We start from the raw sequence: 25930 nt of genomic DNA on the forward strand, positions 1-25930 counted from the left end.
TGAGTCTGCTTCCTCCTTGCTGACTGCTTGGAGACATTTTTCCCTCTCCCCATCTCATCCCTGCCTCCTTGCTTTACCCCATTAATTAGGAGGGTCCATTAGGAAGATACGACCAGAAACTGGTCCTTAAGCTGCAATGCAATCAATCTGAGCCAGAAGAGACCTCACTGGCTGGGAAGTGCCCTGCAGTGGTTGTATGGATCATCCCCTGCACAGCAGATTACCCAGCAGTCATGGGAGTAGAGCTGGAGGATGCTGCTGTTGGGAGAGAACTCAGACACAGCTTGGTCTGGCACCACTGTGAGCAGCTGGGGATAAAAGGAAGGCAGGGGCTGAAGAAACTTGCTCACATGGATGATGCAGCAGCCTGTCCTGTAGGCACAGGAGCTATAAATCTGGTGCTAAGTCCCATTTCCCCTGTGCTGATGACCTGCACCCAGACCTTCTCCTGTCCTGAGCCCTGAACATGCTGTCCATGACCAGGCTGGGAAACTCTTGCCCCAACCAGGATCCATCCAAACCTGATGGGAGCCAAACTTCTCTAAGGACCTCACAGTTCCATTCCAGTGCTGCCAGAGACTGCTGCAAGCCTATTACATTGGCTTTTGCTGTAGGTAAGTATTCCCTCCTAAGCCTAAGGCCGCACATCCAAGAGACCCAAGTTCCTCCAGGGTTGACAAGGCCCAGCTATAGAGAAAGAGCAAGCACACTGCATACCAGATCAGGCACAACATGAGCTAGGAAAGCTGGAAATAAGGAGAAGAAGGAGCAGGGAGAGCAAACCTACTTGTGCTCCTTTGTCTTCTCTTTGCCTTTGCTGGAGCCGGTGGCCGTGCAACAGGGGAAGAAAAGGCAAAAAAACCTTCAGTGCACTTCAAGTGCTTCAATCAGATCACAAACCACAGAGACTGTTCTTCCCTTTGCAGCTTCCCTGCTCCTCACACATGCTCAAAGTGCCCAATCCCCAGGCTGTGGTCATGGGCAACCTTCCTCCGTAGGGCTGGCCCCAAACACCCCTGTCCTACCTACACCTGTAATTCAGGTGGATAACATTGCTGCATGACCTCTGCTAGGCTAGAGGGGCTTAGGAGAACTACAGCTTCCTGCACTAGGAGGTGGAGGTGATGGGCATTCAGTGGATGTGTGTACATGGCCAGTAAAGCAGCTAGAGCTGTGTAGGCATACATGTGGATGGATACATGAGCAGGTCTGGGATGCTGTTGGGGCAGGAGATAAGACTTCTCCTTTTTGATGGAGGGGGGTGGTCTTCCTTATCCTCCCACAAAGGTGTATTCATATCCTCCCTCCAGAGAGGACTATTGAGATGGGCTGGATCTGGGGGGTCCTCATCCCTGCCAGGCTGACACTGCATCCTCCTGCCATGGCACCGTGAAGGAAACACTGACTGCTCACCTCTCTGTTTCACTCTTCAGCCCCCTGCTCTGCTTTCTGGCTTTTCCAACCTGTTTTCCTTCTCTCAGGGCTTCCACATCTCTCTATTTGGGACCTGCCCTCCTGTTTCTTTCACTCAGTCTTTCTTCTCTGGCTAATCTCCCCCATTGTGCATCAGCAAAGTGGGGAGGTGAAAGCAATTAACCAGCTCTAGAAAGTGATTAGGAGGGCTGGTTTTAGGAGGCCTGTTACTCCACCTCACCCCATGGCCATATCTGTGCTGGGAACGGGGGACAGGAGGGTGGTTTCAGAATAAGAAGCTCCAGCTTCCCCTGCACTGCATTGCTGGAAAAGCACCCAGAAAAAACAACAACAACCCCCCAGACACATTGTTTGATGTGTTACAGGATCGGTTTTTAGAGAGGTGAAGTCCAGAAGACCAGCTCCAGCACAAGATGGGGAGCAGGACCCAGCCCTGGGTGGAAGGCTGGGAAAAGCAGGGTTCTCCTGTTCAGTCCAGAATGGGCAGGGATCAATCTGGAGCCTGGCTTGGAAAACAGCCAAGGAAACCCACCCAGCAGCTCCTTCTGAAGCAAGTGATCCTGCTCTCTCCCTGCACGGACACTTGCTCTGAGGTCAAACCATCAGAAATTATTCCTTTGCCAGCTGAGCTTGCAGTAGGAGCAAAGAAACACCAATGCCAGGAAGCTCAACTGGTTCATCTGCATTGTAAAAGCTGCCCTGGTGCCCCTGCCCAGTGCTGAGAGAGGATTTAAATCACTCCATCCTTTCTCCCACATCTGAGCAACCTACAAAGCCATAGCTCATCTATCACCATCTCACCTGAGCATGCTGCTTTGCTGGGTCCTAATGCTGTAGGGACAGGGACCAGCAGCTGCATCTCCCTGAGCATCTCAGTGGTGCAAGTCCCTTCCCTGCTATAGCCCAGCTGGGAAACTCCCCCTCCCCACCAGGACCCATCCAAACTGCCTTGGGGTGCCACAGTGTTTGATCTCCCCATGCCAGGATGGGGAGAGATCAGAGAGATCTCCCCCCCTCCCTGCGGGGGGTTGCTCAGGACACTACAGTACCTGAGCCTGCATCCTTCCCCTGTTCATTTCACTGATGTAAATGAAGCCTGGATGAGGGATGCAAGAACATACTGTGGTTGCCCTCTTGCTTTGAATGTCTCCCTCCTCCTGCATATTTCTGCTTTTCTGGCTCCCATGTGCAGCAGCTCATGGTGCTGCTAATCCTGTGCTCTCATATCACCAGTGCCTGGGTGAATGGGGTGATTGCACTGCGTGAGAGATCTGGATATCCTAGTCCAAGGGCCTGGTGGAGCAGCTAACACCAGAATACACTTTCTCCCTCCCCTCCTTTACCCTTGCCCCTTCCACAGCAACCCTCACAGCAAAAGGTGCCTCTCTGGCTGCAGACAGCCACAGTCTGGGCTCTCGTGCCTGAAAAAGGCACCACCAGAGAATTCTCATTTTATGCCTTCAAGCAACTTGGTGTTAAGCACTTTAGATAGATAGCACAGAGGAACTTGTGGTCCTGCCCTGCAGCTCTCTCAGGGGGATGCAGTAACACAGCTGCAAGGGGCCATCAGCTGCAGCTTGGCACAAGGAGGGACAAGGGGAGTCAGGGTACCTGAATGGTAACATGAGATGTCTTTTCTCTTTCCCCTTAGCCTTAGCTCTGCAATCACAAAGAGCAGTTCATTCAGACATGGTTCATCCAGCTGCAGTGACAAAGACCCTGGCCCACCTTCTCCCCTCAAAACCCCCATCAGCAACATGCACCAAGCAATCAACCAAACCCAATTCACAAGCATGCCAGAGGGAGATCTTGATGCAACAGGACTGCCTAACCCACTGGCATACAGGGAACTGGGTACAGAGATAGTGACAGTACTGGTGGTGCTGGAATGAGGAGGAAGGAGAGATGGAAGAAGGAACAACTGACTGAAAAAGGGCATGGCTAGATAAACCATACAGCTCTGGTCTAGATGGTGTTACGCATAGATGCATGGACAGATAGTATCACAGTAGGATGGATGGATGGGTGGATGGATGGATGGTGAAAATTGCAGTGATGGATGGAAAGATAGTATCAGTAGGATGTATGGAAAGATGGATGGATAAATAGGATTGTATTGAGATGGATGGATGAATGGATTGATGAACGGATGGTGAGAATTGCAATGATGGATGGAAAGATAGTATCAGTAGGATGTATGGAAAGATGGATGGATGCATAGGATTGTATTGAGATGGATGGATGGATGGATGGATGAATGGATGATGAGAATTGCAATGATGGATGGAAAGATAGTATCAGTAGGATGTATGGATGCATAGGATTGTATTGAGATGGAAGGATGGATGGATGGATGGATGCATGGATGGATGGATGCATGGATGGATGGACAGATGGTGATGGTGATAACTGCATTGGGATGAAGGGATGGATGGATGGATGAATAGGTGGATAGCTAGGCAGACAGACAAATGTTATCCTCAAAGCTCCTTTGGAAGGCCCCGAATAGAAGAAAAATTGTCCTTTCTGGGAACAGGGGAGAATAGACTGAATACAAAGAAGCCCTGCTCTTTGTGGAGGAAGGGATGGAGTGAATACAAGAAAGCTCCCCAAGAAGAAGAGGGCAGGAAACAGTTAGGACCCTTCCCTGGGTCCAAATGCCATGCAGAGATTGGTATGCCAACACGCATGTCACATACATGCACACGCCATGCCCAAAGGGCCTGAGCAAAGCAGGGATACCATGCCCAGTACCTGAGGTCTTCAGGGTCTTCGCTGTTTGGAAGAGACACAGCCAGGAGGATGAACATGAGGAAGAAACAAACCCACCCAAGCAGATGTACCCTCCCACAGCCCATGGGAGCTGCTCAGGACAGGGAAGGGGCTAACGGATGCCACCACCCCCTGTGGGGTCCTGCCAAGCTGAAGCAGGTACTGAGGGGGCACTGTCCCACAGCTCGTTGCAACCACCCAGGTCCTTCGTGCCAGTGTGTGGACAGCACCCCTCTGCAGGTTCCTTCCACATCTTCTCCACCTACCCCCAGATACTGAACAGCAGCAATGAAGAACAGACTTACAGGAATGGGCTGGGGCTGGGATCATTGTCCTGGATTCACCCATGACTGATGAATTTACTTATACAGATCTATTCTTATTGATTTGTATAATCTTAATTATACATATTAATAATTACATTATATGTAATAATAATTATGTATAATACTATATATAATGTTATATAATTATGAAATATAATATAACTACATAATATAATATATTGTTTTAATATATATATAAAATACATACTTTATATAACCTTTAGAAGTTTACTAGCCCTAGAGATGGGGTGAACATTATCATCATCATCTTATACAGGATATAGCTTCAGAGGGACCAGAGGACCTGCTTCTCCTTTGTAATGTGACATGGAGGAAGCTTGCAGGTGTGGCTGAGGTACCACAGAAAGCTCCTGGAGCACAAGGCTTCTATGCTACTGTACAGCTCTTCCTCCCTTGCAGGCTTCAGCTACAGCTTCAGAACACTCACTGCGTGCTGTCCTGCACTTGCAGAGAAGTGCTGTGATAGAGATGCATGAAGCATTGGCTTCACCCAGGCCTGCCTGGACCACATACCCTGCTCTCCTGGTTTAAGATTTGGGAATTAATTTGGATTAATCAAGATTTGGAGCTTAAAGCATCCTGTATCCCAAATTCTGGTCATATTTATGCCTGGAAAGTCACATATGTGGGGGATGTGGGGTGACTGGGATGGCCTGGGATAAAGAGCCACCTCCCCAGAAAAGCCCAGATCCCATCATTCATGACATCTTGGTACCTTGCTACTGACTTGTATCCATCGTTAAACTTAATCCTGAGTGAGGCACCAAAGAGAAAGAGAAAAACAAAACAAATCAAAACAACGGTGTCAGGCTTCTTGAAGCAGCCCACCAGCAGCAAGGGAAACATTGACCTGGTGAGTGCAGGCACATCCTTTCTGAGGAGGGCTAGTGGTTTGTCTGAGCCACAGCCCCTCACTATGGGGTGCTCCAAGACAGCTGATGGGTGGTAACTGCAGCTGTGCGCACCCAGCCTATTGTGCTCCACTCACACTGTCCCCAGGAAAGGTATGGCTGGTGACAGGATCTGCACTTCTGGCACATGGCACAGAAGCTGTCACCATCCTGGCACAGCCAGGATCATCCATTGCTCCTGCTAGATCTGGAGATCTCCTAGATCAGTTTGAGGCCACCCAGATTAGAGATGCTAACAGCTTCTCAAGCTGCTAGAGGCTCTGCTTTTGGACACATAGCAGCACCCAGTCCATTGCTTTGAACAGCTTTTCAAAGCCCTTCTCCTGCTTTTTTAGGGTCCTCAGGATGCATTTCCCCCCCCCCCCCCCCCCCCCCCAGCAATTTAGTAGTACATTAGAGGGGCTACAGAAAGGATGGGGCACTCTTGACAGGGACTGATAGTCTCTGGGAGATCTTTTCCATTTTCTTTGCTCAGTATGAAAAGGACCCCAAGACTTGCCTAGTTGTGCTGATGGCAGGCACTGGTCTGATGTGTGACATCCCTAAGATCTGTGCCCAAGTGTTAACCTGAGTTAGCAATTTGAGCTCCTCCTTCTCTACTTAGTCACAGAGGTTAAGAGCTGTACATGTTGCTCTTCCACCACAACCAAAGGCTGAGTTAGACCCTATGTGGGTAAGCATTCTTTAGGAGATTCCTCTCTCCTTTGACTGTAAGGGCAACCTAGGAGGATTGGGATCATAACAAGAGCCTTGCTGAGCTTCATAGGGCCATGCAGGATGGTGCTGGGATGCACCTCACAACACTCTTTAGTTTCTATCTCTCCATAGCCACACAGCAGCTCTGGAAAGCTGAGCAGCAATAGTGCCTCGCAAACGTATTTGCACCATTGACCAGCATAGGCTGACCAGCAAGGTGCCCAGGCCTGACGGAAGCAGGGGCCTTGCCTCTCCCAAACTTCTGTCATGGGTGTTTTCATCACCAAGTTCAACTCCAGTGCTTGGCAATGACCCCAGCTTTGGGGCAAGTGACCCACGGGGGTAATTAGTGGCCAACAGAGGGTCGATTGCCATCAGCCATGTCTGGTATCCACTGGGTACTCACAAGAAAAGACACCATCAATAATTCACCATGACCAGATTGCTTTCGGCTGCAGAGCTCTGTCCTGTCCATGAATATTTCAAGGTCAACAGCTATCAGGTGATGCTTCCTGGGATCTCGGTTTCAAGTTGATCGGGAACCGTGACATACACAGCCCTGCCCCATCCAAATTTTGGCAGTCCAGAGAAGTACCTGCTCTAGAAGTGCCCTTCTGTCCTTACTGGCCTCAGAGGGAACCTAAGGATAAGCCTATATTGGTAAATAAATGGACCCATGCTCATTCTTTCACCATGACATGGCTTGTCTCTGTATAGGTGAAATTCCTTCCCTCCCAAAACTGCATCCAGCCTACTTGTTGGGTGTAATCCCTGGTCTATCATATCATAGATATGTTCTTGTGCTATCATAAACTATCCCAGTCATAAGCTGAGCCAAAGCTGTGCCAGGGACCATAATACTGATCTTAACAGATGGGAAGGTGCTACTGCCTATATCCTGGCCTGCTTCATCTAATGGATTCTGCATAGGGTGAGCAGGCTATTAGTCTGTGAGCTCCGGCTAAATTTGGATTTAACAAATCTGGGCCTCCAAGTTTTGACATTTAAGCTGGATTTAAGGGAGCATTCTCTGAAGATCAAGACTTAGAACGTGTCTCAGCACTGCAGCATTTCAGGGCCACGATCTGAGCAGGGCTGGTGTGGGTATTTACCTAGAGTGGTGCTCTTCTGCATCGTCTCCAAGGCTAGGGCATTTACAGAGAGAGAGAAAAAAATCCCACTGAGATATGAAGACAGAGGGCTCTTCCATTGTGTCAGTGTTGTAAAAACCAAGGTTATTTGCTTCAGCACAGGAAGAACTTCAGAACACACCAACACAGCAAACCACTCCATGCATGTCTGTAAATCCACAATAGCTTTGCACTGAGCTGACCCTCCCTCTGCCACCCACACCACTGCCTATTGTGCCTGAAGGGTCTGTGCACAACCCAGACTGGTTTTCTGTGCCTATTTGGCTGGTCAAGCTCCATGCAAGGGTGGAAGGAACCTGGTCCTCTCCACCCCAACCTCCTTCTTCCCCTCTTCCCTTCTGCTTGTTCTGAATTTGCTCAAAGAGAAAAGATGCTTAGGCTGGAAACAGCTGTGGTGGGTCAATGCTGTGCCCTGTGCCTTGTGCCTGGCAGGTGATAAGCTTTCCCCTTGGGAAGTCCTGATGTCATGCCATGCTGGCTCATTGCATTGTTAGCTATCCTAAAACCCACCAGCTCCCTGCCCAGAAGAAACACATGGCCAATATGACACAGACAACTATCACAGCTTGAAAGCTCAGGTCCCATCCTGCAAACACTTGCACAGCACCTTCAAGGGGACACAAGCACTACTCCAAGGGGCCTAAGAACAAAGCTCAGGTGGTTTTAGCAGCACTGGTACAAGGCATTTCTGCTTCCAGCTCTGTTGGAGCTCCCTCCCTGTCTAGAGCGGAGCTTGTAGGTGCTGAACAATAGGGTAGAGCTCCTACACATCATGCTTTGTGCTTGGCAAGCTGCAGGATTGCTCTCAGCTGCTTCAAGAAAGCACAGGGGTCCTGTTTACATCAGTGACAACAGTCCCATGCTTAGCATCAAGCAGAGATGTTTGTGTCTGTGGGAATGCAGACACATGAGGGTCAACACACATAGAGACACCCAGCAAAGGTGGGAGAGAAGATGAAGATGCCTTGAGTCACAGCAAGGGATTATCCAGGATCCAGCACTAGCCAAGGAGGATGCCCTAATAGGTATAAGAAACTAAAAATAAAAGGAAAGTAAGTCTTTTTGTCCTGAGTCCTTGTGTTCCCAGCACACAGCCTGCTTTCGGAGATGCTCCTGCATGCTGAGCTGCATTCACAGAGACCAGATTGCTCCTGAAGGTTAGGAGCCAGAGCCCAGCATGGTGTATCTGCAGTTAAGGCTGTTTCTCCCCAACCATGTCTCTTTAGCACATTTTCATGTGTGAGACCATCTTGCTGGAGGCTTTTTCAGCTGGGATGCTAATGGCTTTTCTCCTCCTCACACGTACTGGCTTCTTGTCTCCAACTGGCTGCCAGCTTGCCCAGCCACTCAAAATCCGTGTATGAAACATTGAGGCAGCCAATGTGGGGAAGGGTGAGCAGTCAGAACTGCTGGGTTTTAGCTTTGGTAAGGCTTTTTTCTGCTGGTAGCACTGAAGCCCAGTCACCTGCATGGTGGGAACCTGGTGCAGAGATATTGATGTAGCTCTGCAGGAGCTGGATCAAATGCAGTGCATGGAACCTTTGCTGACGCAGATGGATCTGTCTCCCCTGGTACTGGCAGTGTGAGGTGAAGCCCTAGAGCATGATCCCCAAAAACTCTGATGAATTTGCAGGCTGGGGCAATGCTCTGCTCCATGGGAAGGTGGTAGAGCCACCCCAGACCATGCTGGTTCTCCTGGCGCTAGAGAGGGCTTTACCTCTGCTAGGAGACCTGCCAAAGCTGCATGATCTCTGGGCTGACCCATACTGGGGACATCTGTATCTGACTCCCAGCTGACTGACCAGGAGGAAAAGGAGAACAGTGGGCCCTAGAGTTGGGAGTGGAGTGAAAGAAAGGCAGAGCAAGGAAGGAAGACTCCTCAGATGATAGAAAAAGTCATTTGCAAAGATGGGAGTGAAACCAGGTCCCTATGTGTGGGGACAGACTTTTTAGCAGGACCTGTAGTGACAGGACAAGGGTTGATGGTCTTTAAAAGAGGGGGAATCCAGACTAAATATAAGGAAGAAATGTTTTACACTGGGGGCAGTGGAGCCCTGGCACAGGCTGCTCAGAGAAGCTGTGCCTGCCCCATCCCTGGCTGGGGGTTGAAATGGACGAGCTTTAAGGTCGCTTACAACACAAATCATTCTGTGATTCTATAACTGCAGACTGGCTTGGACCATGATCTTTATGTGACATCTGGGCCGTGTCATGTTAACCCACCTTCTCTTGTTCTTCCCTCACCTGCTCCTCTGCCTGCTCCCAAGTCCAGATCTGTCAGGACAGGCTTCTGATCCATTTGGTCTAGGTCATGCTTTGCCAAGAAAGGTTGGAGCAGATGATCCTTGAGGTCCCTTCCCACCTGGGATTCTGTGATTCCGTGATTTTTCATTTGGGCAGCAAAAATTAAATGCCTCCTCCAGGCTGAGCAAGCCCAGCTCTCCCAGCCTGAAGCACAGGGGTGTTTTAAGAAGAGTATTTCTAGTAAGCCTCCCACAGACTGCTTCCCGCAGGTCTATTGACTGAAGCCTTATTTCTCAGTGTGCTACTTCTCTCTGCTTGAATCATTAGCAGGGAGCTGGGGCCCTTTGGGTACTTTTCCTTGTCATGGTGGAAAAATAGCAAAAAAGAGCTTTGCATCTGTGTTTCCTTGCCAGGAATCCTGCTGGGACTCTGTGGGGAGCAAATGTCCATCCCTTAATGACCTGTTCCTACTTTGAAGGCAGGCTGGCTCCTGCACAGTACACATCAGCACAGGGCTCTCAGGGCTTTATGTTTTCAGGTAAAGCACACACTGGCAAACAAAACTGTCTCATTCCCTCACCCAGTATTTTGTCCAGAAAACAGGAGAATTCACCTTGTGCAAATGTATTCTATGAACAGAAGTAGCTCCTCTGGGCACAGAGGAGTTAGGAGAGCAAATATGGTATTTCTCTCCAAGGTATGTTTCTTCTCCTGAGAGAACAGGGGCTGAGCCTGGCTCCAAATAACTCTGATATAATCCCCACTGGTGGCACAGGTTTCCAACACTTGTCTTGCCAGCATGGCTGGCACCTCTATTAGGCTGCAGGGAAATGTCTGAGAAGTGCTTGGCTAACCCAGTGCTATTTATACATTCCTTGTTGTTGCTGTTGCTTTTCCCATTTCAAGGTCTGTTTCTTTCTTCCCTTCTGCCTCCCTTCAGGAAAGGGAATGAGCTGAATAACAAAACAGTGTCCCTGATGAAGCAGGGGAGGAGGTAAACAGCTTTGTGATGGAGATGACACTGACAGAAGGCCTCTGGGAATCCAGGGAGATCCTCCCACTGCCTTCATTTGGATTCAACCCCCCCCCCCCAGGGGGACACAGGGGATGGAAACAGACTGTGAAGACACACAGAGCTACAGGCAAAGGGGCTGCCAAGAAGATTTCAAGTCCAACTTTTTCCCCAGGGGGTAACAGCCTGGCCCAAGCTGTTCCTCGCATGTGCATCCAGCTTGTACTTAAGCATCTCCAGGCAGGGAGCTGACTTCCCTCCCAGTCAGACCTGGAGCTTCTCTCCCTTACCCCTACAACACATCTCACTGCCACCCTGCAGAAACTTGTTTTCATAGATTCATTGAATCACAGGATGGTTTGGGTTGGAAGGGACCTTAAAGCTCATCTGGTTTCAACCCCTTGCCGTGGGTACCTCTCTCCTCTACAGGTACACGTCCTTCTTATGTTGGGGGCCCCAGAGCTGGACACAGTACTTGGCATGAACACAGTTTTGGCTGTCCTGTGCTGAAGAGCAATTCATTCTGAATCTGACCCAACCCTCAAAGGCAAGGCAGGAGCTAGACTTGGCTTTGAACTTGGTTTCCCTGGTTTGGCCAGGCCCAGATGTATGTGTGGCACAGCAGGATGGCCCATCTCAGTCCCCACACTGAGAAGTGGTACCCACGGAAAGCTGAAGATGTTGCACAGCCATGCATCATCCAATGGATGGAGTGACAGCTCCTACATCTGGGCTTGGCCTGAGTGGCATTTGAGATTTTGGGGGACACCCAGTAATCCAACATCCTTGTGAGAGCACTTTTGCTTCATCTCCAGGCACCCAAACATCCCAGATGCATCTATAGCCTGGTGCCTGTGCAGGCAGAGACATCTTCTGAAGTACCCTGCTCACTGGGCATGTGGTATGGCCATGTACTTCTATGCTGCAACATCAAAAGTTCCAGGGAATGCTACCTGCCTTTGAAAATGAGCTGTCTGTCAGCATCACACCCATGCTAATGCTTCTCAACCAAATACAAGGGTCTGGATGGGCAATCCCTAATCTGCCCTTTGGGACTGTCCCAGGGCTGTGGTACCTCCTGAGTCTGCCTGGGTAATGCCTGGGTCAGTGCTAGGTAACCAAAACTTTCTCTGAGACTCTCCTAATAATTTGCTAAGGTTATGGCCATACAGTGCTTGGCCTGTCAAGTTAATGAGACTTGACAGAGGTGTTTGTTAGCACTGATATGGCCATAAATTCCCATGACAGAGAGTCAATATCTTCATGCTACAGAAGCTTGAGGGACTTGGTGACAGGCTGTATGGGGAGCTGCTACAAGAAATGAGCTCCTCAGAAGAGCCATGTGTAGGAAGAACCACCCTCATCTGCTTTCTGCCATCACTGGAGCCACATGAGTTCAGGAGGGACCCCCAGAAAGCTCATTCCTTTGTCTGAGCCTCTCTCAGAGGCACTGGGTTGGTCCCTGGTTTTACCTGAACTTCTCTCTTGCAGCTCCTCCCCAGACTCTCTGGCACACGGTGAGGAACAACTCACAGCACCACACTGCAAGAGAAGCCACTGCACACGGAAATCAGACTGTCATGCACATCACAAGGAGCTCTTCCCCATGCACCGGACATGGCTGATCTCTGGTTCTGAGGACAGCTGTGCCTGATGTGTGGTGGGACCTGGAGAAGGAAGAGGGTCCCAACAAGGAGGTAGTACCCCAGATGCAGCCTCACCCCAAGGCCTTTTCTCCATTCTGGATCCCAGCACCTCTCTGGAGCATCCTTTCCAAAGATACATTTCCACCTTCTCCATCACTGCTCCCCACCAAGAAATAGGAATCCAGGAGCAATGCTTGTGGGACATCCATAGGGACAAGTCAGGAGCAGCACAGCACTGCAAACCACACTGCCACCAGCACAAATGGGTGCTGACTGGCTCCCTACCTCGTGTTGAGGGATCCCTGGCTAAGGGTATCCCCCTCTCCCAGAAGTTCATCTTCACTGTGGTAATACATCTCATCCTCTTCCATCCTGTGAGGGTGGTGACACAGGAAACATCAGGCTTTTCTCTCCTTACTGTTCCTAACAGTAGTGGTGGTGACATTAATGACCATGGTCCTTGGGGTTGGCAGAGGTCAATGAAGGGCAGCAACACAGCCAAGGTTGAGACCTGCTTGTGCTCAGAATGACCTGCTGTGGTACAAGACTCCAGTCCAGAGGAGATGGGGAAGCTCCTTGGTACAAAAGCAGCAGCTGAAACCAGTTATAGTGCAATTGTCCACACACAGACTTCATGGAAACATCAAATCACAAAGTGGTTTGGGTTGGAAGGGACCACCTAGTCCTAAGCCCCTGCTAAGGGCAGGGACACTTGCTACTAGACCAGGTTACTCCAGCTGACAAAGGGAAGGTTTAGATGAGCTCTTAGGCAGAAGTTGTTCCCTGTGAGGGTGCTGAGGCCCTGGCACAGGGTGCCCAGAGAAGCTGTGGCTGCCCCATCCCTGGCAGTGTTCAAGGCCAGGCTGGACGGGGCTTGGAGCAACCTGGTCTAATGGAAGGTGTCGCTGCCCATGGCAGGGGGTTGGAACTGGGTGATCTCTATAGCCCCTTTCAACCCCAAACATTCTGTGATTCTAGGATTCGGTGACTTTCACCAAACTGTGAACACCAAGTACTGCTCTCCCATCTGCTAAGAGGTGCTGGCCTTGGTGGGGGAAAATGCAGTGCAAGGATCATTGCCACAGTAGGTTTGAGCAGATGCCACAGTTAGGATATTTTCACCTCTACTTGTCCCTGCTCCCTGTTCATAAACTACTGCATTTACTTCATCTCTCCAACAGGAAGAATTCATCACCAGCCGTGTACAAACCAACCTCCAGAAGCCCTTCTGCTCAGCACTGTCTGCATGCCACCAGCACAGCTCAGCAGCCTTCAGCCACGATGCAGCTCTGCACACCGGGGCAGTGATGCTCAGCAAACCACACATCTAAAAACTGCTCTGTCAGGTGAAATGTGGCTGTGCTCAGCTTCCAGCTGAGCTGGTCATCATAGACCTATGGTACAGTCCCTGGGAAACCAATACAGAGCCTCAATCCATCCAACTGCCTGCAGGTATCTGCTGCAGGCAATGCATCAGCCACGCAGCATTACTGCATCTTGTGGCACAGGCAGGATGCTGGTCTCCCAGCACATAGGGCTGACGGACAGACTGGAATCCACCCCACCTGCACTACGCTGCCCTGCCACCAGCCTTTAAAAATCCTTCAGCATCTTCCCTGTTCAGCAGCATCACGGTTCGCTGAGCTGGGAAACGAAGCTGAGCTTTCAATTTGCTTGAAAATTCACAGGTTTCAGCCCAATTCACACAGTTAATTGGCTGCAGAGGAGTGATGCGAGCGATTGGAGATAGCTCCCCTCAGTCTCACACCCCAGGGAAAAAGAAAGTTTGCTCTTATATGGCCAATAAGATGCTAAATCCAGGCAAAAAGCAAGCCCTAGCGAAGCACGCTATTGCAGAAACCCGGGGTGGGAGTGACATATTGCTGCAGCAGCACCTGGGATGTAAATGCTATTAAAAAGCCGCTGATTCTCGGTGATATGTTTGGATTCATACCTGCAGGCTGGGCTCCTGTGTGCATTTGGAAGCACAAGGGCTGTCCACCTTTGACCCCCCAGCACCATGCAAGCAGTTGAGCTGAAGCCCTCAGACATGGGTTGTAGCCATCATACAAGGACTATGCTGGTCCCAGGAGAGTGGTGGGTGACTTGAGACCCCAGCTCTGCCTGTACTGCCTGCACTCCTTGCCTGTCCCACTACATCTACCAGCTTATCTCTTTCCACAAGACTTTAGCAGGTTCAGAACTTTGATGTCTCCACTCTTCCAGCTGAAAGAGCCAATGTGTCCAAGAGGTCCTGGAGCTGAGACTGACAAAGTCACTACTATGGGCAACACAACTATATAAAGTGTGTAAGGTTGCCTGAAAATCTGCCTTAGCAGCCCATGGATCCCATATATTTAGACACAAATGGTTTCACACTTGCAAAACTTCCCTGTTGCTGACACGCTGGATGAGGATTTGAGCACAGGATTCAAAGCACCTGTGATGTGTTGGGCTGAATCTGGCCCAGCATCTCTGGGGCCTCAGTGCCCATCCATGCCTTGACCTTGTGGCTGCATGCAAGTTGGTAAGAAGGGGCTGTTCCTCCCAGCAAGTGCTGATCCTTGAGCATCCGTAAACCACAGCTCATGGCAGAACTTGTCCTAGCTTGCACTTCATCCCAATGGATAGCCAGCTGCAGCATCACTGGCCCTGAGCCCTCTCTACCCATCCCAATCACCAGGCTGGGTTTGCAACTTGTTACAGCAGCTTTGTGTTGAGAAAAGGAAGGATACAGACCCTGGGCTTGGTTTTATCCAGTGACAGGTCCCATGAGCTTAGAAATACACAAGGGTGATGTTAAAGACCCTTAAATAAATGGAAAGATAGCAACAATATCCCTTAGAAGAAGTGGAGGTGCCCTCACCTGCCATTGCAGGGTGAAGAGTCCCTCAGATAATCCAAGCTGGCATTGCCTTCGGTAAGTGACATCATTTAAGCCTGGTGAGGTATTGAGATCCCAACAGATTGCCATGGAAAAAGCTTTGACAATGTCTTTGAGAAGCTAAGTGCTTGCCTGTTGAAGGGTTAATGCTGCAAGATAGGCTCACCCCATGCCACAGCATCCCTGCTTTTTCCTCCAGCCTCTGCTGTGTCACCTGCCTTGCCATGGGGTATGCACAGACATTGTCACTGTCACTTTCCACCCCAGAAGCACCCACACTGGTGCTGTTTTGTGACTGACATGCTGTCCTCCCCCCAACCCCTGGCTGCAGCTTCACCTCCTCCTCTTGCCCTGAAGGGAGCTCAGTCTGGAGGGCACCATGAGCTCCATCAAGATGCAAGACCCCACACATCTGCACATGTGGGTCTACACCACATGCATGGCTCTAATCCCATCCACTATGAGCTGTGACCAACAGCCAGACCTTTAATCCTCTCCAAAGCTGTACTTAATTACATTTGCCCTCCAGCATCTGCCACATGCTACAAACCTCAGTACTTGCTGGAAGACTCAGCCCTGTGCTAGGCAGGCATGGTGGAGCACCAGGGACTGCAGGCACTGGAGAGTGGACACTTGGAGCCCATCCTCACCTTGAGCTGGGTCTTCTGACGGCCAGGAGATGTGATGCATCTCAGAGGAGCACTTGGGCAATGTTGCCCATTCATGACAAGCCAAGCCCTCCCCAGCCCCACTGCCATCACACATCTCCAAGTGCTGAGCATTACTTTACCTCCTGAAGCTCCTCTCTGCAGACTGCTGGTTGGATTTTCCCGGAGAGATGTCCAGGCCTTGCCGGTGGCTGGAGAGGAGGCTGTCTGTCTCTAAGGGGTACCTGCCATCCCCCTCTGAGTGGACACTGGGGGTCTCCAGGAACTCCTTGTCATTCCATGTACCCACTGTCCCATCCAGAGCCTGGTACCTGATCTCGATGGAGATGCTGGTCTGCAACGCACAAGGAAGACACAATCAGTGCTCATAGGCAGCACAAGGATGATGGAAAGTCCTGCAAAATCAGAAAGGCAGGAAGAGTTTTTGCATCAGCTGGCTTCAAATCTGAGCCTTACTGACCCCAGAGAGTCTTCTTTCCTAGGGCATGAAACAGTGGGAAGGCAGGTCTTTGCCTTCAGAAGGTGGTTTGACCCACGTCAGGCACGGTGCTGCAGCCTGCATCCTGCTCAGACATCTGATCCATTTGGATCTGCTGGTGCATCTCAGACCTGGGTGCTGGTTCATTATATGTGAGAGACATAAAAAGCCCCGAACAGCAGACAAACTGCTCAAGCATCTGAAAGCACCATGAGCAGATGAAGCCATCTTGTGCTGGTGTATTTCCTCTGTGGTGCATCACCTTGTTAAGAATTTGTGCCTTGCTGTTAAGTGCTTGGCTGACAAACCCCACAGATGCATGACGCCTTGCTCCTGCCTGACCCTGTCCTTGGGCAGGATTAGATCAGTCCTGGTCTGGGGAGGGGGTCTCCCAGCCTGGCCATGAGCAGACCAGTTGGGAGAAGGATGGAAAGAGATCTGGCACTGGGTCCGTCCAAGCTTTATCTCAAGCCTCTTCTGTGTGCACCAAGTAAGAGTAAGGTCCTATCCCTCTTCTATGTGATCATTCCCCACTTACACACTGAAGACAGATTCAAGTTGCAGCAGCAGATTCAGGCCTGGAGCTCTTGAACATCTGTCCCCCACAGTCATAGAGTCATAGAACCATAGAAAGGTTTGGGTTGGAAGGGACCTTAAAGCTCATCCAGTCCCAACCCCCTGCCACAGGCAGAGACACCTTCCACTAGACCAGGCTGCTCCAAGCACCATCCAACCTGGCCTTGAACACTGCCAGGGATGGGGCAGCCACAGCTTCTCTGGGCAACCTGTGCCAGGGCCTCAGCACCCTCACAGGGAACAACTTCTGCCTAAGAGCTCATCTCAATCTCCCCTCTGTCAATTTATAGCCATTCTTCCTTGGTCTATCCTTTGCATTTGATTACAGGAGATAAAGTTATGTCTGGAAACTGCTTTTATGTAAAATCTTTCTCTGGATTTAAAATGCCATCAAATATGTGAGAGTTCATCTTGATGCAAAAGGCTGCTGGCACTACCTTTGCCCTGATGTCCAATGTAATTCTAAATCCACAGCTTTGGACAAATCAGCCCCAAAAATCTCTCCTAAAAACATATCTATTTTGAAATGCAAACAGCTGCTATAAAGATCAAAGCAAAATCAAAGCCCATTCTCCACCTCCAGCTTCTATGGAAAAATTATAATTTATATTTGATGCAGAGGCAATTGATTTTAGACAGGAGGACAAAACCAAAATGCTAACAAACCGGGAGCAGGAAAGTTTATTGCAAAATCTCCCTTTTTTCATCTTTATGCTTAAGAGGAGGTTCAGCACCCTGACTTGCTCCAGCTGCAGCTAGTCAAAGAGATGAGGAGAGGTTGGAAAATACTAGATATGGCCTGGAATGATTCTGTGTGTTTAGCAAATGACAGCTAAAGGGTGACTCCAACCCAGCTGGAAACGGAGCTTTGTGGAAGGTTTTGACTGATTTTAATCTTTCTATGGCAAAATACGATTTTGAGTCAGCCAAAGTGATTTGCCACGCTGTGTTGACGTCACCAACCTGTTTCAGATTGTTTATAAAAGCAAATGCAAAGGAGAGACAAAGATCCAGGTTGAAATATTAATTTCTCACATTTTCAACCCCCCTCAATACTGTTGTGAAACAGATACTCTTGAAATCTCTTTTTTGAACTATGTTTTCGTCTCATTTATCTCATCTCATTTATCTCATTTTTAAACTATATCTTATAGAATACCAGGTTGGAAGGGAACTTCAAAGATCATCTGGTCCAACCTTTAAAGGTTTAAAAACCCTTTAAAAGAAATGAAAAATTGTAGCTAATAAACAGAAAGACTCTGGATTGGGCCGAATAAAATCATAACTGGTTTAAAGGGGAATTCGTCGGTGTAAGCTGAAGGGAAGGGAAATTCATGCTGGAACCAAAAGTACAAATTTAATAGTAAAGAAAACTAACAAGCAGAATGCTACAATGAAAGCTGCTGGATTGCTCTGCCACCGGCATTCAGAAATCATTTTCATTTGTCCAGGGTTTTTTTTTGTCCACTACTTGAGATAATAATAATGAATTCTGAGACATCCCAGAGCCTCTCTTGCAGGAGGCCACGATCTTAATATCCCTTCTGGCTTTACAATTCCTGGCTCCTATAATTTGTTTGCTAAGGCAACTCAGTGATGTTGAAGAGAAGGCTGCGTGGAGACCTCATAGCAGCCTTCCAGTATCTGAAGGGAGCCTATAGGGATGCTGGAGAGGGACTCTTCATTAGGGACTGTAGTGATAGGACAAGGGGTAGCGGGTTGAAACTTAAACAGCAGAGGTTTAGATTGGATCTAAGGAAGAAATTCTTTACTGTTAGGGTGGTGAGGCACTGGAATGGGTTGCCCAGGGAGGTAGTGAATGCTCCATCCCTGGCAGTGTTCAAGACCAGGTTGGATGAAGCCTTGGGTGACATGGTTTAGTGTGAGGTGTCCCTGCTCATGGCAGGAGGTTGGAACTGGATGATCATAAGGTCCCTTCCAGCTCAAACCATTCTGTGATTTCGCAATTTTCCTACTTCTGGGGGTAATTTTTGCAACCCTTGCACATGATTTTTCTTTAAGCTTGCTCAATGCAAGTAACATGTTCTTCCAACCAAAACCTTTTTCTTTGTATCTCAAAGGAGGAGGAGTGCTGACATCCAGTTATCCCATCTCAGCGGACGGGCAGTGGCTTTCCGTACCTCTGCCTCCTCCATATGTCTTTCAGTCCCTCTCTCCTCCTGCAGCAGCCCTCACTGGCTGTGGTCCACTCCTATGCCTACTAATAGAATCTTTCAAGGCTGGGAGAAACTGGGTTACCTCTCCACAGGGGCCATCTCTGCTGCCCATCAGGAGCTTTTCCAGATTTATGTTTCCACTAAAACTTGTCTATACAAAATGTCCCAGGTGTTGCCCTCTGGATTACCTCTTCTTCAGGCTCCCTCAGTGCAAATTGATTCTCTTGCTGAAGCAAAGGCTGGCAGCAGAAGTTCAGTTGCCTCTGTGCCTCTGTTGTTGCAATGGTTACTACATGGGAGAAGAGATCTGGAATCCTGATGGAAGCCCAAAACACAAGTGTACACCCTCATGTCCTAGCTCCAGTTTGAACAGGTGTGGCCTGGGGCTAAGACGATGTCCCAGAAATCATAGGATCATAGAATCATAGAATAGTTAGGGTTGGAAAGGACCTTAAGATCATCCAGTTCCAACCCCCCTGTCATGGGCAGGGACACCTCACACTAAATGCAGGGGAAATAGAGAGATAAGGTATTCCCTCTTGCAGCTAGCTCAGGAAACGCAGGATTTGTGCATGAGCATCCATGCGGCTTGTGCTGTGAAGGACATGGGAGGATATTTTGTCTTATCCAAAGGAGATCTGTGGTCCTGTAAAATCTGCCTTGCCCAAACTGCTCTGATTTTGCAGCAACAGGCAATAGACAGTATTTATGTTTTCCAGAGCACTCTGTAGATACCAACTAAAACAACTCCAGCAAAGCTGCCATGACATAGGGGAGATGTAGACAGGAGATCCTCAAAGGAGAGGTGATGAGCACAGATCCAGCACACCAGGTGTGGGCTGGGAAGGTCATTTCTCCTCCTGGTCCTTCTAAGTTAAGAAGCACATGGCTTATGTAGAGATGAAGGGTAGCAGACCATTTGCTTTGACCTGCTATGTGGCTATAACACAGCCAAACAGCAAGGCACCAGGCACTGCAGGCACCTCCTCAGTCTTACGTTAGCTCAGTCTAAAAAACTACAACATTTTTGACATCAAGAAGTTGAATGTATTTAATTTTTCACTTATTTTTTTTTGCACTGATTTTCATCTCTCCCCCTTGTGACACTGAAGGGTATTAAAAATATGGGACTTTCTTCCTTTGGAGGATCCCATGGACTTTAGTCAGGTAACTCCTCCACCTGATAAACCAAGAGAACAGCAGGAGCTATTTTTGCTGGTATTATTGCTGCATCCCAGGTCTGCACCCCTTTCATTTCTTCTTCCTCCCCAGAACAGTGTCTTGTACTTTTATTGGTTTCATTCCCTCTAATCCCACAGGAGAAGTCACCTCCTGTCTGCTCCTAATGAAACCACTCATCTTTTCATTGCTAATTGCTTGTTGTTAGCACAGAGGGTCACAAGCAATTGAACTTTTTCTTTATGCTGAGTCTAGGAAGCAGCTTATAAAGGAAAAGGGGGGAGGTTGAGACTTTATTTCTTAATTAAAACACCGGGGTTTTGATACTCAAGAAGATCATAAGTAGCTGTATTTCCAAGCGTGTTATAAAACTCCATGGGAAACATTTCCCATGAGATGTGTTATGGGAATGCAGATGGGAATGCACAGACTCACACAGGAGCTGCTTTGCCTTTGCCTGGTCATCAAGGACTCAGGATGAGGGGTGCAGACACACACCAGCTCGCATTTCTTATCCTGATTTTCCCCAGGGGGTTATAAAGAATGGGACTTCAGATGAGCAGCTGCAAAAGGTATGTCTCATAGCCTACAAGGGGCAGAAAAGAAGCAGTGTTGAGGTCAGAGACAAATAGAGCTTTCACTGTGCACCCTCAGCACAGTCCTGGCTGCCTTATTCCTTCAGACCAAAAGTAATAGGGTGAAGGACAGGCTGAAGATTTGGGATTTCAGGAGCATAACACAGATTTCTCTCTTTCCACAGTCAGCAAAAATATGGGCACACAGATCAAGTCTGAGGGGCAACACCAGCTGCTTACTCCTCTTGACCTACCTGAATGGCTGAATTATTGTCATCTATGAGCGTATCCGTGACCTCTACCTGCCCTTCTTCCACCACCTTTTGCAGAACCATCTGGAAAGTGCCAATGAGCCTATGGAGCAAAGAAGAGAAAAGTCAGGCAAGCTGTGCTGAGCACCCAGATTCTGTTTTTAATGGGAAAGCACTTTGATGGCCAAGTTGCTCAAGCATATGAGAATGGTTTTGCTTCCCATTTGCCTTAAGAGGAGGTAGAAGTGACATGGAAGACCAGAGGATGGCCAAGGACTCCGGCAGCTGAGCCAGTGACCCCAGCTGTGTGGAGATGGTGAGCAAAGGAGAAGCAAAGAAGGAAACCGTTTCAATGGAACACTGTTGGTATAAGAAGAGGAGTCTTTGGGAACCATCAGTCTTGTATTACTGCGATTCAACTAAAGGAACCCAAACTGGCCTTTTCCATCCTGAATATCTGCAGCTATGTCTGCACTCATGAACAGAACATGACAAGAACCAGGGCACTGTCCCCCACCCATCTTCACCAGGACATTTTCAGCACAGGACATGCCATGGGGACATCCCAGAACAACATGCCTGGCCCCATATCACCCTCAAAGGAGGAGTTATCCTGGGGCAGGACATCCCTGAAGCACAATGGATGTGCCTGTTCTATTTACAGGAGGCATCAAGTGATGATTTAACTCATTATTTCCTCCTTCCCAGGCTGCTCCCACACCTGTGCTGGATGCTATTGCTCTGACAGTGGAGCATTCCCACCTTCTCTTCAGTGGAAAAGAGCTGGTTTCTCCAACCCACAGCTGCACTGAGCAGCCTGCCTGATCCTACAGAGGAACAGGTGAGAAAGGCTCACATTTGTCCCACCAGACCTGCATGTGCTGACACCCTCCATGGGCTGAGATGGATGCTGAGGGGGTATAACACCTTCCAACCACCATGGCCATTTCTCCCCTGAGCATCTGATCACGGTGTAATCTCCCCCAGGATGAGCAGGATGAAGGCATCTAATTTCTCTTAGTGGCTCTTGCCTGGGTTTGCTGCTGCTCTTGCAGCCAGGGTGTGCAGCACTGTACATGCTGAAAGCAGCCACGTTTGTTAAATTACAGGTCCAAATAGACACCACAGGGAGTAGAGAGGCCTGGCACCTCTAATAAAAGTCATTACTTATTTGCCAGCTCATGGCTTGTCAAGGAGCTGTAGCTTTATGTTCTTCATGTTCTGCTGTGGCACCAGAGGGACCATCGCCTGAGAAGACCCAGCTATAAATCAACAAGTGACTCCTGACATGGAAGAAGCCCTGAAATGCTGAATATGCCTTACCCCATCTGCCTTGCAAAGCATCTCCAGTGCCATGATCCCAGATGACAGTGAAGGTATTGCATGGCACACCAGGAATATGCCTGCAGTGCTCTGCTGACGGGACAGCGAGAAAGCTGCTGCTGATTAAACTACTTCCTTGCAAACCTTAAGGCATCGCTTACCGAGATGCTGATTTATCAAGATGTGATTTTAGAGTGGGAGACAAGAGCTCCCTGTGATGGGTGGTGGGATATTGAGGTTCCTCTGACTCTGCCCCTGTATAACCCAAGCACCCAATGCTATGCCTGTATCACAGCCTGGAGACTCAAGGTAAAAGCAGGGTCAGCAGATGTGCCCTAGGTCAGTCTGAGGAAGGGGATTATTTTTCCCACCTCTCAAGACATCCCCTTAGGTTTTGAAGAACCCTCTGAAATGGAAGAGTAGGGTTTGCCCAGCCTTGCTCTGTTCCCTGGGGTCTGCACTGACTTTGGGCATTGATGTGCTGGGTCCTGCCTCTGCCAGTCCTCTGCTTTTAATTTCCCCACCCCAAACAGTCTTTCTTTGCACAGGTCTCTGTGCCCCTTTGTGCACACACCTGCATGCTTGGGGATCAGAGTGTATCGATGTAGGCATTTTCTCCTGTGCAGACGGTGAGATGCAGGCCCTTCTATCATGCTCCTAACACGACTTTGCAGCCCTTTCAGCCTGACTTGTGTGCTTCTGCACTCCCCAGCTCAGCCCACAGACCTCGGGCCAGCTCATCTGCCAGTATGTAAATTATCAGGAAGATGGATCTGTGTTAGGCTCGGGATAACACACTCCTTCCTCAGACCCCTCCCAACGCACTGCCCCTGGCAGGCAAGAGCCAAGCAAGAGGGAATGAAATATTCAGGACTTGTCTACACAGCCTTTCATTTCCAAGTGTTTCATAATTCATCAAGTGCCCTGCTCCCTTCCCTGGCATTTCTGCTGATGGAAAGAGAGGGAGTTTTTCTGGGTCACTCGTAATTTTATCAGACTGTAGGTACCTCTCTTGTTTCAAACCCAGCTTGGCTGATTTGGGGATTAGAGCTTGCTCAAAGCCTTGGATCAGGGTAGCCTGGGACTGCTGCATACCCCATGATGTGGCTGGGGGTGACAGTGAACCTTGCCAGGCATGGCCAGGGCTGAAGTCCCACTCTGTCTGAGCAAGGGCTCTGAGGTTGAGGGTTGCATCTGGTTTGCTAAGAGCATTCTCCAGCCCATGAAGTCCTGTCCCCCTTCCCTGCCAGCTCAGCCCTTGGATGATGTTTGCTCCCTGAGCAAGTTCTGCTCCTGCAGCCTAGATGAGCTTCTGGCAGGGGGTGGCATCTCCATCCATCCATTCATACATCATCAGATCCTAGGAAGTGACAAAAGAGAAATCACAGCATTTCTGTCCTGGTTTGGTCCCCATTTCCAGATACGCCTTGCAAGGTAGCATGGGGAAAACATGGGGTACCGCTGATTTCAACCCATTGCCAGGCTTGCAAGAGCCTGGGAGATTGAAATGGAGGCTCAGCTGCCCAAGGAAGGATCCAATCTGCACTTGAAAACCTAAGGGAGAGGTGGTCTCCTGCTCCTGAACCACATGGAGTTGTTGGCTCCATTTAAATTAGCTTAAAATTAAGCCTGGGCACTGTCCCTCACCCATCTATGCTGGGATGCTGCCTGCCAGGCTTGGCCAGGCCAATACACCAACCCCTATCCATTGTAGGGGTGCAGGGGCAGGAGCAGGGCAGCCCCAGAGTTTTGGAGAGGAGAGCTTCCCCATATGGCCACTGCCAACCCGGATGGCTGCTTGGGACAGAAAAAGACCCTGGTGATGTCTGTGTTGGGTACTAGGATAGATGGAGAAATTTGTCAGGCCCAAATCAAAGATACAGAGTTGAAATTAGGATTGTAATCTAATGGAATTAAATAATATCTAACCATGGGGGGACATAGGGCAGGCAGGGAATAGCCACTGCATCTCCATGCATCCACCTGTCACAGCACCTTCCCACCCACTGGCACTAAGAGCTGCAAACACTGAAGGATCTGATTATACCCCTCAAACCACAGGAGCATCTCCAAACTCCTGCACCCAGGCTACAGCCCAGAATACACACTGAGCACTGCCTTGCCCATCCTGGGACTTGCAAGGAGGGCAGAGGAGATCTGGGGCTCCTGGTCCATGGGGACAGCTGGGGGTCACAGTCTCCAGCTGGGAGGGAGAGCAGCTCTTCTAAATGCCTGCCCAGTGCACAGTCTGCCCTGAATTAATGAGCTTCTGCAGTGCAAAACAGGCAGCAGAGGGACACGACCAATGCCCAGGCTGCCCAAAGAAGGTATCGTGGGAGATGCTGATCTTTCGGGTTGTCAAGGGGGCTCAGATGACCACATGGCTCAGCCCTACTCAACTAAAATCTGCTGAGGTGGTGAACCCTGTGGATTTGTCAGTGATTTGTCAAAGTGATGGCCACAAAATTCCTGCTTCTTGGTCCATGATCAGGCCGTATCTTCCTTTCCTTACCAATAAGCCAAACAGAGATGACGATGACTACAGGGTAGGCAGATCTGCTAAGATCCTGTATAGACAGGCTGAGAAAGTTGGGGCTCTTCAGCCTGGAGAAGAGAAGGCTGCGTGAAGACCTCATAGCAGCCTTCCAGTACCTGAAGGGGGCCTACAGGGATGCTGGTGAGGGACTATTCATTAGGGACTGTAGTGATAGGACAAGAGGTAACGGTTTAAAACTTAAATAGGGGACATTCAGGTTAGATCTAAGGAAGAAGTTCTTTACTATGAGGGTGGTGAGGCATTGCAATGGGTTGCGCAAAGTGGTAAATGCTCCATTCATGGGAGTGTTCAAAGCCAAGTTGGACAGAGCCTTGGTGGCATGGTCTAGTGTGAGGTGTTCCTGCCCATGGCAAGAGGGATTGGAACTAGATGATCTTAAGGACCTTTCCAACCCAAACCATTCTACGGTTCTATAACTCCAGCTGCTCCTCTCTAATCAATCCCATCTTTCCAGTTCCTTTCTGAAGCAGTGGGCTCTGTAACTAGACACATTTTCTTTTCAGGCTGAGGAAATGCATGATAAGGTCTGATCCCGCAGGGCTGCGCTGTTTGCCAGCATCCTGGATGATGGATCCCTGCCTGCAGTCACTCCCAAGCATTGCTCACAGGCATAACAGCTCCAGCAACTGCTTTGTCAAGTTTTCACTGAACTTTTCATCTCTTAATCAAAATATTGCGTGACAATAAGTCAAACACAGTGCAAAAGTCTGACTATACCCCAAAATTGCCTCTTTATCAAGAAATCTTATCCCAAATTAGTTCCCTGACAGGGCTGACTGGCACTCGTGCTATTCTACTTGTCTTCCAGGGTGAAAAGAAAATGCATTTGTATTTAATGAGAATTTTTGCAAGAGTTTGAGGAAAAAAATGTTAATTCACTAAAGCAACTTTTGCTATCTGGAGGCTGTTGAGCTGGAACAGCTGCGGTGTCCTACATTTCACTCCGTTATCCAAATGATAACAAACTGGTAATAATTGCGTACACTTGGGAGTATAGGCTCTGACTTGTGTATCACAAAGGCTTGGTGCAAAGGGGTAATTAGGAGGGA

The 25930-nt window shown here is 49.2% G+C and overlaps 1 protein-coding gene across 1 annotated transcript in view; it reads right to left on the reverse strand.

The window, feature by feature from the left end:
- The window catches only part of OTOF (otoferlin), a 96099-nt gene that overhangs the window by 44680 nt on the left and 25489 nt on the right, over window positions 1-25930 (reverse strand). Inside the window, exons 4-11 of the mRNA XM_031046596.2 lie at window positions 21005-21104; window positions 15888-16099; window positions 12499-12585; window positions 7273-7305; window positions 5269-5304; window positions 4189-4209; window positions 3046-3093; window positions 788-817 (exon numbers count right to left, since the gene is read on the reverse strand). Coding sequence (XP_030902456.2) covers window positions 788-817; window positions 3046-3093; window positions 4189-4209; window positions 5269-5304; window positions 7273-7305; window positions 12499-12585; window positions 15888-16099; window positions 21005-21104 — 567 coding nt within the window. The remainder of the gene's footprint in view (window positions 1-787; window positions 818-3045; window positions 3094-4188; window positions 4210-5268; window positions 5305-7272; window positions 7306-12498; window positions 12586-15887; window positions 16100-21004; window positions 21105-25930) is intronic.

This window comes from Melopsittacus undulatus, chromosome 3 (genome assembly GCF_012275295.1).
Source record: "Melopsittacus undulatus isolate bMelUnd1 chromosome 3, bMelUnd1.mat.Z, whole genome shotgun sequence".
NCBI classification, from domain to species: Eukaryota; Metazoa; Chordata; class Aves; order Psittaciformes; family Psittaculidae; genus Melopsittacus; species Melopsittacus undulatus.